The sequence below is a fragment of the Mixophyes fleayi genome, chromosome 1 (genome assembly GCF_038048845.1).
Source record: "Mixophyes fleayi isolate aMixFle1 chromosome 1, aMixFle1.hap1, whole genome shotgun sequence".
NCBI lineage: Eukaryota > Metazoa > Chordata > Amphibia > Anura > Limnodynastidae > Mixophyes > Mixophyes fleayi.
Genome location: NC_134402.1, coordinates 297,598,563 through 297,616,895, shown reverse-complemented (window position 1 = coordinate 297,616,895; position 18,333 = coordinate 297,598,563). Strand labels below are relative to the sequence as shown.

The window sequence follows — 18,333 nt, the reverse complement described above, 5'->3', positions numbered from 1 at the left end:
GCCCTCTTTCCAACAGATTATGTGGAGGCAAACCTGCCCATCCCACCCAGTTAGGAGGAGGAAAGTAGAGATTAGAATATTTAAATTTGCACAAACATGACTGCCTGTTGACTTATATTTAACCCAAAAAAATGAATGAGATATAACAATAGCAATATTTAATAGGTTTAAAGAAAAGAAAGAAAAGAGAAAGAAAAACAAAAGAGAAAATATATATAAAAATCATAAGCATCGGATATATCATATTCGGGCAGCACATTGACTTAGTGGCTAGCACTTCTGCCTCACAGCACTGGGGTCATGAGTTCAATTCCCGACCTTGGCCTTATCTGTGTGGAGTTTGTATGTTCTCTCTGTGTTTGTGTGTGTTTCCGCCAGGTGGTCCAGTTTCCTCCCACACTCCAAAACCATACTGTTAGGTTAATTGGCTGCTTAAAAATTGACTCTAGTCTGTGTGTTTGTGTTAGGGAATTTAGACTGTATGCTCCAGTAGGGCAGGGACTGATGTGAATGACAAATATTCTTTGTACAGTGCTGCGGAATTGGTGGTTCTATAAAAAAAAATGGTGGTGGTGATGATGATTTTAAAGTTGTAGATGTTTGTCACAGCCTATTTTGAAGTTAAAGAGAGCTGACTTGTTAGTTGCCCTTGGAAAAAGTTGGGATGACAGTTATATTTAAGGGGAGCCTGGATGGGTATGGCATACTGTACATTACTGCTTTAAATTGTTTGACCTCACGGTATTCCCCTCCTATTGAGATTAAGGTTGTAAATGTAATAAAGTCTGTGGTCATATTCTCTGTACTGCTGGATGGTGTGTAATTTATCTGTTATTATGAGAATTTTCAGGTAAGAGGTACAGAAAGCTTATCTGTCTAAAGTGAGTGCCAAGTGAGAGGATCATTCAGATTTGACCATCACACACTTGTTATGTATGTGTATGACTAAACCTGTCTCAGATATAGCTATGTGGTGGTGGTTGGACAGGCATAACAAACTGTGTATGAGCACCTTAAGCATTTTCTCTTTTTGGATGGGCAGTCCATCTTTTTGGCTTTCTCTTCCTTCTTTCCAAATGGTCTCTCTTTTCAGGCTGATGTAGAGAACTCTAAGAAAAACTTCTCCACAGACTTCACAAACTGGCAAACATTTAAAAATAATTTCCATGCATACTTTGGTGTTGAGCTGCATCTATAATTATTGCTCTACACTATCTAGGAGGAACTCAGCCAGCTACTATTCCCTCCATGACATGTTTGCAGAACACAATTATAACATACTTTTTCTTGCATTTAACTTAAGAATAAGAATAGATAATGAAAATGTAATCGGTTATTCAGGACTATACTGTTAAGTAGCAATTTTAAGTCCTTACCTGAGAGAGTATAAGTTGTCCATGAAATTTATTCACGAATCGTCTCAGAAATAAAAAGTAATTAACTTGACCTACGGTATTTGCGAGGAATCGTAGGAGAAAATAACCCTAAAAATTAAAACAAAGGAGAAATTGAAACTTCACTACATGTGTGTATATTATTTAATATATATATATATATATATATATATATATATATATATATATATATATATATATATATATATACACATGCACATATACACGCACACATACATATCTCAACACGCACGCACACAACTAAACATTTTACCTTTAAGTAATGCATCTGCATAAAGGTTTTGTCTGCATTCAGGCCATGTCGAACAATGGAAGCTCCAGAGTCACTCACTTCTCCGGTGCTTTCTCCCTGAGGCCTAACAGTGTGAGAGAGGTGAAACTTTCCATTATTTCCAGGGAACAGTAGAACATAAGCGGTCAAATATTAGAAAAACTTAACGTATGAAATCACTTTTTGCATAAAACAAGGAAGATGATCATCCATTGGGATAAAGATAAATGACTTCCCAAAATAATTTGTTAGGTACATTGGCTACCTGGCTTCTGGCAGTTGTCCAGCACTGGTATTGTGTACTATAACATATTCACTCTCATGGAAAAAATCTACAACTACAATTTTTATACTAACAAAATTTAAAAGATGAGCCAAAGAAATGTTCCTGTAATGAAATCCAGGTAAGGCGTTAACAATGTTGGTTCTAGAATTGTTGAGTGAGTACCTAACTAGTCTGTGAGGATGAATGTTATATCTTTTTTCTTTTTTTCTTAATAAAGATTTAATTTTATTAAGCTACAATACAAAGGTGCAGGTGTAGTGTAGACAAACTAAAATGTAAACTATTATATCAGAGGAGTTCTTACCTCTCAATTGTTTGGAAAGTTCAACTTCTGCAATAAAATCCTGGCCACTGTAGACTATCATATACATTTTCTAAAGAATGTTTCAAATTAATTAACATCTTCATGTTTCTTTAGCATTAGGGATAGTTTGGAGAGGGTACAGAAGAAATGAAAAACTAGTATTTTTTTCTAATATACCTTGGACGATAGAAGATACTCCTATTGCTCTAATTCTGAAATATTTTCTGTAATAAAGGAATATAGTTAATATTCTAAATCTGATGAGAAGACTGGACAACTTTAACTCCTGGAATACCAGATATAGAGAGGTCACCAACACCTAATGGTCCATTGCATGAGACATATGCACCTAGAAACAATATAATGCATGGTCTGGTTAACTTTAAACTAGAGATGCTCAGGCTCGGTTTCTTGGGAACCTAACACACCCAAACTTAGAGGATCGAATACCGAGCCAGCTCGGTACTGTCGCGCGCCCTCGGAATTGAAAACGAGGCAAAACGTCATTGTTACGTCGTCGGATCTCGGGAGTTTTGGATTCCTTTTTAAGATCCAAAATAATGGTGGGTGGGAGAAAGGGCGGACCCCCCCTTTTTCTTTTCTGCCACTGCTGTGTACCAATGTGTCCTAGATGTGCTAGGAACTGCCATGTGTTTGTGTCATTGCTCTATCGCTTAGCATCCAGCTAGGTCGCTGTAGTATTTGACCGAAAGTGTATGAAAATAATATTATGATCTGTGAGGTGGTCAAATGTGACTGGAAGTGACTTGAAATTAGTGTTATTGAGGTTAATAATAATGTAGGAAGAAAAAAAGTTCAAAATTATTTGATTTTAGCATATATTTTAGGATTTTTTCTAAAAAATCCAAAGCCAAAACACACAAAGGCAAAACATGAAGCTAATCCAGATCCAAACGCAAAACCAGTTCACGCAGAGCAACTCTACTTTAAACCCTGACAAATGTTCCAAAATAAATAATGCCCATAAGACATTGGAAAAGTTGGAAAAAAACAAAAGTAAGATGTCCACGAATAATGTAGTTTATCAAGCTCAGATGTTTTTATCCCCTCAAAACCAGGTGTTACAGAGAAAAATCGATACAGAAGTCATATTCTCTAGAATATAAGCTCTCATGGGCAGGGTCCTCAACTCTATGTCTCATGTCTGCCCGCCCAGTCTCTCTCTTCCTTGCTTGTCAATGCCATGTCTTATGCTGAATTGTTGCTGTACGCTATGCAATTTGTTCTGTTAATTGCATTCATGAATGTATTACTCTCCTCTGTACCCATGTACATGATGTTATGTTCACTGTTTTCATATTTGTACTACAGAATCTGTGGCACCATACAAATAAACAATGATAATAAGAATATATATAGCGTAGTTAAATAGCAGCTGGGACAATGGACAGCCTTGTTTTGTCCTACTCTGTAGTCAAATAGATGTAATAACAAAACAGACATGTAAATTTGAGGTTTTGGCTGACCACACATTGCTTTGATAAAATTTACAAACCAGTCAAGGATGTTAGGAGGTATGATAATAAGATATGTAAATGTTAAGTTAATTTGACTTTCATGCTTATTTCACTAGAAGAAAATGGACAGTTTTTACTATTGTATGCATTATTGTGATACGTTGCACTTTCTTATTAGTATTTGGGTTAGTCTATTCTCAATAATCTGTAGGTGACAAATGCAACTAGTTTTTTTCCTGCAGTCCTGGGGTGTTCTTGTAATGCAGCAAAACAAGACTGAGGTTTTCTAAGGTAAGTTTTATAGGGCAGAAAGTGTAGAGAATTCGGAAAAAAAGCTAATTTCTTTTTAGCAATATACAATTTAATAGTTTCTAATTTTGGCGAAGCACTTATGGAAGGTCTGCAACTGCCTTTGGATAAGTTTAGGCATTCCATGGGATGTATTACCTCTCTGGAAGGTATTGTAATTATTGATAATATTTAGGCCTATCCAGTTAGCAGAAGAACCTTGCAAATGTACGCAAGAGCCCTTATAAAACATGCACATTTGTATGCCGTATAAACATTCCCACATATTTATTAATACAATGTGTAAAAATTACCGCCCCATCTCTCAGCTCCCATGCCCCTCCAAGCTTCTCGGGAGAATTGCCTACACGCGCCTCTCACACTTTCTTACAGCAAACAGCCTGCTGCAGGGACCCAGGGGGGGGTTCCTAGTCCCCAGAAACCCCTGTCCTACCTGGGATGCTGTATGATTACAGTGGCTGGCCCCTCTCCCGGGATCAGCCACTACTGCTTGTAGCTTGGGAGGATCGTCTCCCAGTCAGTCCCCTGCTGTGTGAGCACAGCTTTCTGCCGGCAGTTTGGCCCCGCCCCTTCCTCCCACACAGCCAGCATGGGTGTAATGCAGGAGGCAGCAGAAGAAGGTAAGAATGTGTGTGTGTGTCTGTGTATATGGCAGCTTACATGTATGTGTGTTTGATCCTGTGTGTGTTTGTGTATGTGTGTCAGTCTGTGTCAGTCTGTGTATATGACAGCTTACATGTCTGTGTTTGATCCTGTCTGTGTTTATCTGTGCTTATCTGTGTATATGGCAGTTTACATGTCTGTGTGTTTGATCCTGTGTGTGTTTGTGTATGTGTGTGTCTGTGCTTAACTGTGTATGTGGCAGTTTACATGTCTACGTGTTTGTGTATATGTGAGTCTGTGCTTGTCTGTGTATGGGACAATTTACATGTTTGTGTGTTTGACCCGATGTGTGTTTGTAGCCACGCCCCTACACATTCTGGTCACGCCAACTAGTATCATGGTGTGGAAACCCCCCTCATCGAATCCTGCGTTTGCCCCTGTGCTGGATTCTCTTCAGTCAGGCTTTCGCTCTCAACACTCCACAGAGACTGCGCTGACCAAGGTTGTCAATGATTTGATCACAGCAAAAAGAAAAAAACATTACTCTTTTCTAATTCTCCTGGATCTCTTTGCTGCATTTGACACTGTTGACCACTCTCTCCTCATACAAATGCTACAATCCCTAGGTCTTGAAGGCACTGTCCTATCCTGGTTCTCATCCTACTGTTCTAATCGCTCTTTCAGTGTTAATTTCTCTGGATCCACCTCTGCTCCACTTCCTTTATCAGTTGGAGTACCACAAGGATCAGCCCTGGGTATTCTGCTATTCTCTATCTACACCACTTCTCTTGGAATACTAATAAGCTTCTTTGAATTTCAGTATCATCTCTATGCGGATGATACACAAATCAATCTATCCTCTCCTGATCTTTCACCATCTGTGGTGTCTCGTGTTACTGACTGTCTTTCTGCCATTTCATCTTGGATGTCTTCTCGCCAACTCAAACTTAATATTTCAAAAACTGAATTAATAATATTCCCACCCAAAAACAGAAGCTTTCTGCCTCACATATCTATTTCTGTTGATAACATGACCATAAATACCACCACGCAAGCTTGCTGCCTAGGTGTAATCCTTGACTATCGTTTATTCTCCACATCGACTCTATATCTAAATCATGCTACATACAGCTAAAGAACATTTCCAGAATAGTGGCGGATCCAGGAGGGGGGGGGGGGGGCGATCGGGCAATCGTCCCCCCCCTAGCAGAGACTTGCAGCCGGCGGCTGCACACTATGTGCAGGTCCGCTCAGCAGTGACAGGCAAGGACAGTGTGCTGCCCGGCTGCTCTGATTGTGTTTTAAATACAATCAGAGATGCCGGATGGCACACTGTCCCTGCCTGTCACTGCTGAGCGGACCTGCACATAGTGTGCAGCCGCCGGCAGCCTAAGGTGTCAGAAAGGGGGTGGGGCCTAAATCGCCCGGGGTACAGCAGTTTTCTAGATCCGCCCCTGTTCCAGAATACACAGATATCTCAGACAGGGCACGGCAAAAACCTTAATTCAGGCACTCATCATCTCCCGCATCGACTATTGCAATTCCCTCCTTACTGGTCTTCCCAAAATCAGACTTGAACCCCTACAATCTATTTTGCACGCAGCATCTAGTTTTATTTTTTTTGCAAATTGTTCTTACTCTGCTGTCAGTCTCTACATTGGTTGCCTGTTTTTCAACGAATCCCCCCAAAAAATTCTTCTAACATAGAAGGCCGTCAACAAAATTGCCTTGACATACATATCCTCACTTGTCTCAAAATATCTCCCAACTCGACACCTCCATTCTGCGTCTCTCTTCCAGTCTCATCACATTCTCCCTTTCCCGATTACAGGATTTTTTTCAGGCTGCACCCACTTTGTGGAATTCCCTCCCTCGCACAGTAAGACTTTTCTCTAGTCTTCAAACCTTCAAGAGCTCTCTGAAAACCCACCTCTTCACTCAATACTTTTTACATTTGCATTCTAGCTGGTCCAATGTGCAATATGACGTAACACATACCCTTGTGTTTCAAACACCCATTGTCCCATAGATTGTAAGCTTGCGAGCAGGGCCCTCTTACCTCTCAGTATGTATGTATTACCCAGTATTGTTTTATTAAGGTTTGTTTCCAATTGTAAAGCGCTACAGAATTTGCTGGTGCTATATAAATAGATGATGATGATGATAAAACAAAAAAGTAGGATTTGTGAATTTATCATTGTGTATTAAGCAACAGGTTTTAAAACAGATATTGCTGCTAGCTGGCAGATGTTTTTATACACTGTATAGACAAAAAAAAATTCAGATGCTTGACCATTACACCAACAGGGACTGTAATGACATTGTATTCAAACACATATACTTTAATACGAAGTTGGTGCCCCTTTTGCAGCAATAACAGCTTCCACTTTTCTTGGAAGGTTTTCCAGAAGATGTTGGAGTGTTTCTGTGGTAATTTGTGCACATTCATTCTGTAGAGCATTTATGAGGCCAGGCATTGTTGTTGGACGAGAAGGTCTGGCTCGCAATCTCAGTTCCAGTTCATCTCAAAGGTGTTCAATGGGGTTGAGGCCTGGGCTCTGTGCGGGCCAGTCACCTTCTACCACACCGAACTCTTGAAACCATGTCTTTGTAGTCCTTGCTTTGTGCACTGAGGCACAGCCATGTTGGAATAGAAAAGGGTCTTTCCCAAATTGTTGCCACAAAGTTGGAAGCATAGCATTGTCCAAAATGACCTGGTATGCTGAAGCATTAAGATTGCCTTTCACTGGAGATAAGGAGTCTAGCCCAAACTTTTAAAAACAGCCCCATACCATTATCCCTCCTCCACCAAACTTCACAGTTAGCATAATGCAGCCAGGCACGCCACGTTCTCCCAGCATCCGCCAAACCCAGACTCGCCCATCTGACTGCCAAAACAGAGAAGCGTGATTCGTCACTCCACAGAACACGTTTCCACTGCTCCACAGTCCAGTGTCTGTGTGCTGTATACCACTTCCTCCAACGCTTGACAATGGTCTTGGTGATGTGAGACTTGCATGCAGTTGCTCAGCCATGGAAACCCATTCCATTAAGCTCCTGCCGAACAGTATTTGTGCTTACATTAATGCCAGTGGAAGTTCGGAACTCTTCAGCTATGGAATCAGCATAGCGTTGGCGACTTTTACGCACCTTGCACTTTAGCAGTCATTGACTCCACTCTGGGATTTTACGTGGTCTTCCGCTTCGTGGTTGAGTTGCTATTGTTCCTATAAGCTTACACTTTCTAATAATATCACTTACAGTTGACCATGGAATATCCAACAGGGATGAAATTTCACGAACCATCTTATTGCAAAGGTGGAATCCTATCATAGTACCATACGAAGACACTGAGCTCTATTTTGCACCACAAATGTTTGTACATGGAGACTGCATGGCTAGGTGCTTGATTTTATACACCTGTGGAAACGGGTCTAATCGAAACACCTTAATTCAATATTTAATAAGTGTGGCCAAATACTTTTGTCCATATAGTGTATGTTGCAGGGGTTGCTCTTATTTGTACCTTTAGCTAGTTATAACTGAGCAACATGCCGTTTTTTATTTTAGAGCATTCTATCTGGTTGGTACATTTGACTAAGATGTCAATAATTATGTTTTATAATATGCCCTACATAAATACAAATGTTTGGCTAGGTCACCTCTACTGCTGCCATTGAAGAGGTTTAGTCTGACATTAGGCACTTCCTGGGGATGGAGCATATTAAAGATGCATCAAAAGAATATAATCATTATAGAGCAAATTTAGTGATGTTAAATTACATCTAATTGTACACCTTGCATGTTAGTTTTGTTTTAAGAACATTTCTGGATCATAAGGCATATCATCATCATGTTATTTATATAGTGCCACTAATTACGCAGCACTGTACAGAGAACTCATTCACATCAGTCCCTGCCCCATTGGAGCTTACAGTCTAAATTCCCTAACACAAAGACAGAGAGAGACTCAATTTCCTAACAAACATACACACATGCCCACACACACACACACACACACACACACACACATACACACACACACATACAGAAAGAGAAAAGCATCAATACCACAAAACAGACTTATTTTTCCAACCAAAATGGGAATAGTCTCGCTATTTGGGTGTGTTTGGGTAGATTAGGATTTATTCCAGGGCAAATTGGATGGTAATAAAAGTGGAAATGTTGGGAAGTTTGTATTCTTCACTGAATATTAAAATAAATGAAGATCATAATAATAAAGCAGGTTATGATGAAGAACAGGACAAAATGGCTCTTCCAATACAAGCACTGGATCATTATCAGCAGTGGCAGTTCTACTGCTGGAGCTTCACATGTAGCTGCTTTGGAGGGTAGGAATGGCCCAGGGATTGGGCAATCTGCTATATAGGCCCACACTATGCACTTCTAATTAGAATTAAAAACTCAAACTTCAATACACATGTTAGCTTTCAGAGTGGATCGACAGGTCGCCCTGTAAATATTGCTGTGATGTGTGGCATGTCAGGGTTACTCCACTGATTTGCAAAAGCATTGATGTGCATGAGGTTTTCAATTTGATCTGAATTTATAACCAAACTAGCTACAGTTAAATATTGCTCATCAATTATAACAAAACAAATCACAGTAGATTACTAACAAAATTATCCTGGGCAGGCAATAAGTTATCTTTTTATTTTACCAATATAACCACAACTTGTGGCAAAAAAAGAAATTAATCTTCAAAAATAAATGAAAACATAGCCAATGCTACAGCCTCAATTATAATTAACCTGAAATGTATTTTTCACAAAAGAAAATAGAAAATATACTTGTATGTTTTAAAACGTAACTGTATAGCAGGAGACAAGATTTAGAATTTTAAGCTGGATGAATCCCAAATCATGACAATGACTAAAAGCGCAGAGTACAGGTATTCTATTACATTTCCAAGTATTGATTTAAAAGCTCACAATACAAAGACTGCCAGAATAAATGGCTCTTTTCATCCCTACTCCCTGAAGCTGATAAGGAGCAGTAGATTAGAAAAAAAGCTGTCTTATAGAAACTTTTACAGAAAGATTTAGCAAGGCGAGATATATTAAGAACAGGTATAGTACTTTTAATATCTGATTTTCTGTTTTTTTTATTGAAGTTATATTATTATTTTATTTACCTTTCAACATTTAAGTGACATTGTTTCAGTCTGACACTTGCAATATGTCATGTGATTCTTCTGTATAACATACCACATCACCCATGTTGGGTAAATTGTGAATAATTTTTGTGGTTCTCAGAATGGGGTCCAAACTTAAATTGCTCACTTTAATTTTCATTTCTTATTGCAATGATAAGAAATTAATTTATGTGGAAATTTATTAAAACTAATTAGCTGGGACAGTGGTTCCAATGTCCCAGCAAATAATCTATAGTAACGTGATCGCAATTCCCATCTCTTTGTTAATAAGTTTCTATGCCATGGCTGAATTTGTGTTGGGGAGAGCAGGAAGCCCACAGGGGAGGGATCCAAACATCCTTTTCATGTGATGCTCTCCCCATAGGTAATAGGGCTAACACCATCCTTACATGCCGTTAGCTCCTGGGATCAAGCAAAATCGCAGTCCCCATAGACACCTATGGGGGAATGGATTTGCAATTAAAGAGACTAGGACCGCAGCAGGTATCAAAAATAGCAGCTGCAGTCCTCTATTAATAAATAGCCTCATTACTATTTCTATGCCGGGCAGGAATTGTGGTGGAGCTGAGGCAAGCAGTTGGCCTGTTAAAGTTAGTGAGTAGACTTTACTTCCCTAGAAACTTTGTGCTATGGGGCACACATTTCTAGTTATGTCACTGTACCAAGCTTTACATTAGACATCTGTAATTAACTTTTTCTGAAAGGAGAATGATAAAAAAAAAAAAAGTAGCTGTAAGTGCTATCCAAAAATATTTTATGGGGCAAAGGCTATGTGGCCTATTTATTAACGTACTTTTAGGCAGTGTCGGACTGGGGCATGAAGGGCCCACCGGGAGACTGCAACGCTAACACATTGCCGAGAAACGCGTCAGCCAGACTACAGACCATACACGCTGGATATTTTGAAACGGCAACACATTGCCGAGAAACGCGTCAGGCAGACTACAGACCATACACACTGGATATTTTGAATTGGAGACCTGGAGATCTGGACAGCTTCCATCCGACATACCCTGGGGGTAGGATTCCAATTTACTACCAGTCAAACTGTCTTTATTGATACGTTTTCAACATATACGGATATATTCCTAGTTGCAAGCGGAGTTCAGTGTTTTTACTACACGGGCTGTCAATACACGCCCCCACCTCATACGAGAACTGCAGGCGGGCTGATATATTCCAATGCTGGGTATTGGAGCGCTCAAACATAGCGCATAACCCGAAATATCAGATGACTTTTGTTATCTACCGATATTTGCCTTTATTTTATCAACGCCGCAGACGGGCTGATAAGTTCTAACACCGAATAGGTGAATAGGTGAGCCCAAAACAAGGAGTGTGAGTTATCAAACACAATACAAGTGCCGGCAATACAGGTTCGTTTATAACTCCGCAGCACTATACACTGCTCAGGTTCCTTAAATCATAATAGGAACTAACAACAAGGAGGCTGTTATCTTCCATTTATATGGTTATGAGGCTCCATCATATGTCTTTCGTGTATACAATGTTATTTTATTCTGATTACACCTGTTGTTGTTGAACCCAGGTGAATTTTAATCCACGATTGGATTTCCTGTACTAGGTGCTGCAATGGCATCTTTTTAGTTGAATTATCTATTTCATGTGTAATATGCACTTATGACTGTTCATTAGCAATCTAGTGTGTAATGTAATTTTTGTATGCATATTTATGCTCATGGTGATATAGATTTTCATTGGTGTTATGAGAGTATTAAATTACTGTGCCGTTTTGTGTATTGCGCTATCTTATTTGTTTTTTAGTTTGCAACGCTAAGGGCCCACCAGAGGGGGTGTGGCCAGCCATCATAGAGACGGGACCTGACACTAGAGGGGGAGTGGTCAGCCCACGAAGGACAGCTCGCACCATAGAGTAGTATATAAAGAATGCAATGTGTATAAAGAGTACACAGTCTTGACCTGCCCCTTAGATTGGCAGAACAGTCACCAAAAATCGGGATTGTCCAACTAGACCAGTCTTGGCTAACCTGTGGCACTCCAGGTGTTGTGAAACTACAAACCCCAGCATGCTTTGCCAATTTATAGCAGCGTATTGCTGGAAGGGTATGCTGTAGTTTCACAACACCTGGAGTGCCACAGGTTAGCCAAGCCTGTACTAGACTCAGAACATTTGACAGACTGTCCTACCTGTTGTTGTCACTTTTACCACCTGTGGCTGCTGGTTTCTTTAGTTGTGGCTTGTCTGTTTCCTGGAATTTTAGGGGCCCTATTTAGAAAAAATAATGGGTACATTGAGAAAAATTCCAACCAGCCCCGGCGTTAAATCAATAGGACCCACAATTAATACTTAGCCACCACCTACCACACACACATTACATTGCCACAAGCCCGCTGTGCCATCACACACACTACTGTGCCCCTTAATCACCATGCTGTGCCTACTTATGATCGCACGGCGCCCACCATGCTGCTTTTGCTCCTGGCCTCCCTTCACCCTGTGCCATGCTGACCTGGCCTCCCTTCACACTCTGCCATGCTGAACTGGACACCCTATACACTGTGTCATGCTGACCTGGACACCCTATACACTGTGTCATGCTGACCTGGACACCCTATACACTGTGTCATGCTGACCTGGACACCCTATACACTGTGTCATGCTGACCTGGACACCCTATACACTGTGCCATGCTGACCTGGCCCCCTTCTCACTTTGCCATGCTGACCTGGACACCCTATACACTGTGTCATGCTGACCTGGACACCGTATATATACACTGTGCCATGCTGACCTGTCCCCTTATCCCTCTTTCATCCCTCTGACTAGTTTCCTCTTTCATGTCCCTTATTCTTCTCTGCTCATTGATTTGTAAAAAAAAAAAAATGACATACAAATGAAATCATGTGCCCACATATAACAAATAAAATCATGTGTCCACATATAAAATACACACCTGGCGTATACATCTGTCGGGGACAATTAATCAAAAAGTTATTTAAAAATATCTAGGGGGAACATCTATTCATACATTTGAAATAAATAAATGACCAATAAAGATTTCGGGGAAAAAAAAATAATAATAATGAAAATAAAATAAAATATGACAGGCTGGCTTGGAGCGCACTTACTTACCTGTGCAAAGCTCCAGCGTCCTTTCTTCATGCTCCTCTGGGCTGGATTACAGGATTCCGAACTCCTCCTCCCCTGCTTAACCTTAAAGACACACTATCACACAGGTAGAGTAGCGTCTGGGCTCTCTGCACCTGCGCGGTAGTGTGCTTACACAAAGTCTCCCCGTCGCCGTCTTGGTTGGTCTGGAGTCACCTATTCTGTAAGCTCCGCCCTAACAACGGAGGGGGCAGAGCTTAATCGCGGCGGGGCCTACTGGTGGTTAGCCCGGCTGTCCGGCAGGCCAGTCAGAGGCTGCTTTTAGGCTAAAATCCCCCCAAAACAGCAGAATTCAGGGGATAACAGTAAAATGTTTTGAAGTTATTTCAAAAGGTTTTAAAGTTATTCATAACTAAATGATCTATCTGCTATTGTCCCACTTACTTCGTATGCAAAACCAGTCTCCATTTCTATGGGAACTGCATTTTTGAAGTGATTTAACAAGTTCCGAAAATCACAGATTTGCCAGCAATAGCTAATGTCAACTGAAGATGGCGTTAGCCTAGAGCATTGTGGTAGAGGGAGCTTTGGATCGCTCACCGCAGCTTACCTGCTCTCCATTCCGGTCACTATCGCTAATATGTCTCTTAGGTCACGCATGCGCAAAGCAACGTTGTCATAGTGACTGGAGAGAAAGGAAGTTTAAAGGTTAGTGAAATCAGGTAAGTAAAACCTTGTTAATTAAAAAATATGTCCCTATATTTGCTGCTATAAAAGTATGAAAGTCATTTGTAGCCTTTCTCCCCAATTCAACTTGATGTGCTGCCTCAATTTTACAATTGCTCAAAATAAATAAGTGACCAAAACAGTACACCACTTTCTTATCAGCATGATGTGCAAATAAACAAAACAAATACAGATGAACATGTATCTATAAACATGATATAAATGAGTCATTTATCTTTTTGTTAGTACTGTAGTATTGCTGCAAAACACGGAATAACTGTGGAGATATACTTAAGCCTTTGCAATGTGTTGCTTTAAACCTATGATAGCTGGTAGGAAACTGTGAAATGGTCAAAACTGTTCTGCACAATATATGCATCATTTGGCTGCAAAATTTCTTCATGAGAAATTAGCATTAAGTGTTCTGTGCGGAATTGTCCTTATTTTATTCTGCCTAAAATTTAAAACCTACTACAGAGCACAATGAAATGACCAATGTTTTCTCAGCTGTATAGACTATAAAATCTGCAAAAATGTGAATTTATAAATATGGTGCAGAATGGCGAATCAAAAGTGGACCTCAAAAATTGTATCGCTGAAACGAGCAACTCTGCGCAATGGTCTATTTCAACAACCAATTTGAACTGCACAATGTGAGAAGGCCAGTTGTACTTTACCTAGTAAAACAATCATAAAAATTGATATGGGCATTTACACATTTTAACAACTCTAACAGAAAAATATAATTAAAGTAGGCATATGATAGAAGCATTTATCATGGGAAGAAGCCAAAATACTTCCTATTGTGGCGCCCAATTCATTTTCTCATGAAATGTTTAATGCCATTCGTTTCATGGTTTTGAGAGTAATGTCTATAGAAAGGCAATAAATATGGCAGCTCCCACTCACATTTATATAAAAAAAGCAAATATGGGGGAAACAAGCTCCTGGCTGACTGTAAAACGTACTCATAAGTTTAATTCTAGAATTCTCTGTATAGGGAAAGTAGCACAACATTTATAATATAAACATCATAATGACCTTAGATATCCTTTTTGAAATAAACTGGCAGCTGTAAATATATCTCTCTATTTTTATAGCAAAGATCAGAAAAATAATACCGCCGTCAATGCAGTATTGTTTTTCCTTAAATGCCACAGCTATGTCGGCTTTGTCTCACATAAGGTTGTGTTTCTTCACAGCATTATCAGGAAAATCAAGAGCTGTAAAACACAAGTCTCACAAACAGCTTGAGCCTCAGGCACTGCAGAATTTATTATTGGCAGACTTCCTGTCTCAACCACTCCCAGGATTTTCTGGGAGAAATCCCCCAATAACTTCTTGTGAAAACTACCAGTTATTATGACAGAACAATAAAACACCAAGACAGCAGAAGGGAGGGGGGGAGGAGGGGGGGGGGGGGGGCTTTAGGGGGGGTGATAGGCATAGTGCATAGAGGTCATAAAAAAAGGCATGTGTTGGTTTGCTGTTGACATTTAAGGGTCATAAAGGGTTAAACATTAGAACTTATTTCATTCACATTCTCAAATTCTCTCGAAAGGGATGAAAAAAAGAGGAGACCAATCTCTAGATAAGTGAAATGTGATTGTTATTCTTTAGTCCTTACAAAAAAGGTAAATGCAGCTGTTGTATGCTAGCAGGTGATAAGCTTTTTCCTATTGTGGCTCTAATATCGACTCCCTGCACACACACTTCACACCAGTATGACGCTGCCTGCATTTGACCTGTCCCATTCATCACTGTATGTTACTATAGGTGGCAAAACATTGCTCAGTTCAATATGCTACATTTAGCTTTCCACTTGGTGTCAGGTTGCCCCCCCCCCAGATTCACACCATCGCATGGAAGAACACAAAGCCTGAGAGAGAGCAGGGTGTGGTTTACAGAACAATATGTATTTTCTTCTTTCTAATCCTGAGAGTGGTACAGTGAGTAACCTGAGAGAGGAAACTGGCCGGCAGGCAGGGTATGGTAGTGGTTACTGAGCAGAACAAAGGAGTAGGCGGCATTCCGGAATTAATCTGTGTGCTTGGGAGGTGCATTCCCTTTCCTTCCTCCACTCTCTAAGTATATGCTCTAGTTTTGGGTATTGGGGAAGTGGGGGGTGTAGGCGGGTAAGTCCACTGTTCTTGGGTCTCTGGCACCTATCTTACCAAGATTTGCCAGAAAGAAGAGATAGATAGCATCTGCTTTTACGAAGACTGCCTGGGATCTTGTTTTGTACATCCCATTGATTTCTTTTAGGCTGCCAGTTCTGTTCTTACGTTCCTCTCTGTCTGCGGTTACAAAATGAAGCAAGTATGAAAAACTTCAAACGAAGAACTTTTGTTTGTGAACCAAGTATTTGAAGCTGTTTTTTCTTACCAGTAGCACTTGGAATTGACAAAAAATACAATTCTTCACCAATATTCACACATTTAAAAATGCACTGTATAAAATGAATACAAGTACAAATCAGCTGATACTTTTGCCTTCAACACTGACAAACTCCGTCATGCTTATTCTTGGAAAAGAAAAGTAGTTTGGTTTAAAACAACAATGGCTGCACAGAATGAAAATTTTCAGGTTTTTGACAGGTTTCTATCTTCAATCTTATTGTAACACATTTGATGACATTTCATATAGTAGTGCATTTAAAATCACAAACTTGCCTCAACAGTTTGAACTCTCACATCCCTACTCTGTGCTTTTTTGATGCTCAGTTTGGCTACATTTTGACCTATCCTTTTCACATATTCTCATGATATAGGTGACATCTGCAAGCATCACAGAACATTAACAATAAGAAAAAGAGACTACATGAAATAAAAGGTTTGTTGGAAACTATGTAAGAAAAACAGAACTATTGTTTATCAATCATAGTTATATAATTTGCACTCAACCTCAAATAACATGCACAAGCAGTCAGGCATATTAAAAGCAACACCACATTTTATTTATGAAATATATAAATCGTATGTGGTAGATTTATAATAGGATAAAAGTACTTGCAGCATATGTCTAATATCGCACCAAGATATGTTGTGTAAATGATCATTTCAGTGAAAAATATTTTTTTTACACCACACTCCCCCAAACTATAAGGCCTTATCAAACTATACAGATGTTGCTACATCTCTCATCAGGCACGCACTTAGGGGGGTTTCCATGTTGCAGCCTTTGCAGTTTGAGAGAACTCACCCATCCACATTGGCCCTCCTGGACACATTGTAGGTAAGAGTAGAAAAGGCTTGGAAGCTTCAACAGTACTAAGTTCTCAGACAACGCATGGGAACCCTCTGTTTTAATAAAAACTATTTTTTTAGCTGGATACTCTTCATAGTAAAGTGTTGTCTACTTTATACAACTTCAGTTGTGTTTATGTAAAAGTTGGAGCATTTTTCAAAATTAAGTATGCTCTCTATTAAATATGTAATAAACTGCTAATCATATTTTCCTTGGTTTATATAATAACCAGTTTAGAATATTGCTAAATAGACATTCAAAGTTGGCACAGTACGCCTCAGTGATGGTGGTGTAATCTAAGCGATGCCACCTGCAAAGAAAAATACAACCAGGACCTCAAAAAACCCCATAATGTATATACCTAAGTATTTGCAGTTCCTCCTTGGAATTCCTGAGCTCATCACTAAGACGATGCCATCGAAGAAGTGCTTTTAAATCTTGCTGTTCTCTGGACTCTTCTTGTGACAGCTGTTTAATGAAACAATCAGTGTCAGTTTTATACTTACAAATATGGATTTCTACTTAGCTCTTTATTTTCATTTAAGAGGAGCATGTAACACATAGGGAAACTTGGGCTGCTTCAAAACAATTTCTTCCTTTTGATAAATCCAATTTTCCTATAAATTATCAGTATAAAGCAGACTAGTAAAAACAAAGATCACATGTAGTTTAAATTTGTGGATTTCACATGTTTATTTTTCCGCTAATCCATTTTAAAGTGCAAACAAACCATCATCATCATTTATTTATATAGCGCCACAAATTCTGCAGCGCTATACAGAGAACTCATTCACATCAGTCCCTGCCCCATTGGAGCTTACAGTTTAAATTCCCTAACACACACACACACACACACACACACACACACACACACACACACACACACACAGACAGAGAGAGAGAGAGAGAGAGAGAGACTAGGATCAATTTTTAATCTGTGATTAGTTTATACAACTTACAAGTTATCAAACGTCAATGGATGTGTAGCAAAGCTGATTTCAATCAAACTGAAAAGTCTACTAAATTAAATATAGCTCTCCCAGGATTTATTACTAAATGTTGTGATAAATATTTTATTAATTGATATAGCTATGTGACTGTGCTGTTTTGAAAACATTCTTGGACGATGTAAAGCAATACATCTCTCATCAGGCGCGCACTTAGGGAGGGTTCCAGTTGCCAAGAAACCCTCCTCCAGGCCTAGAAATGTGGTGCTTCATGACCCAGGCTGGGGCACAGTATACTTCCTGGTGACTGGGCCCTCCCGCCAGGATCAGCAACCTGACAGCAGATGACCGCTGATCGTACAGATCCCGTTCTCCACTGCTGTGTGCACCCGCACATCTGTCCCCTGGCACTGACTGCATATATGAAAACTGTAATCAGCACTGGCAGCATGCTACCGCATGAAGGTAAGTGTTGGGGGGA

The 18,333-nt window shown here is 39.8% G+C and overlaps 1 protein-coding gene across 1 annotated transcript in view; it reads right to left on the bottom strand.

Moving 5' to 3' along the window:
- The window catches only part of AOPEP (aminopeptidase O (putative)), a 466,448-nt gene that overhangs the window by 251,926 nt on the left and 196,189 nt on the right, over positions 1-18,333 (bottom strand). The window contains exons 7-9 of the mRNA XM_075211079.1: positions 17,267-17,373; positions 1,669-1,771; positions 1,377-1,484 (exon numbers count right to left, since the gene is read on the bottom strand). Coding sequence (XP_075067180.1) covers positions 1,377-1,484; positions 1,669-1,771; positions 17,267-17,373 — 318 coding nt within the window. The remainder of the gene's footprint in view (positions 1-1,376; positions 1,485-1,668; positions 1,772-17,266; positions 17,374-18,333) is intronic.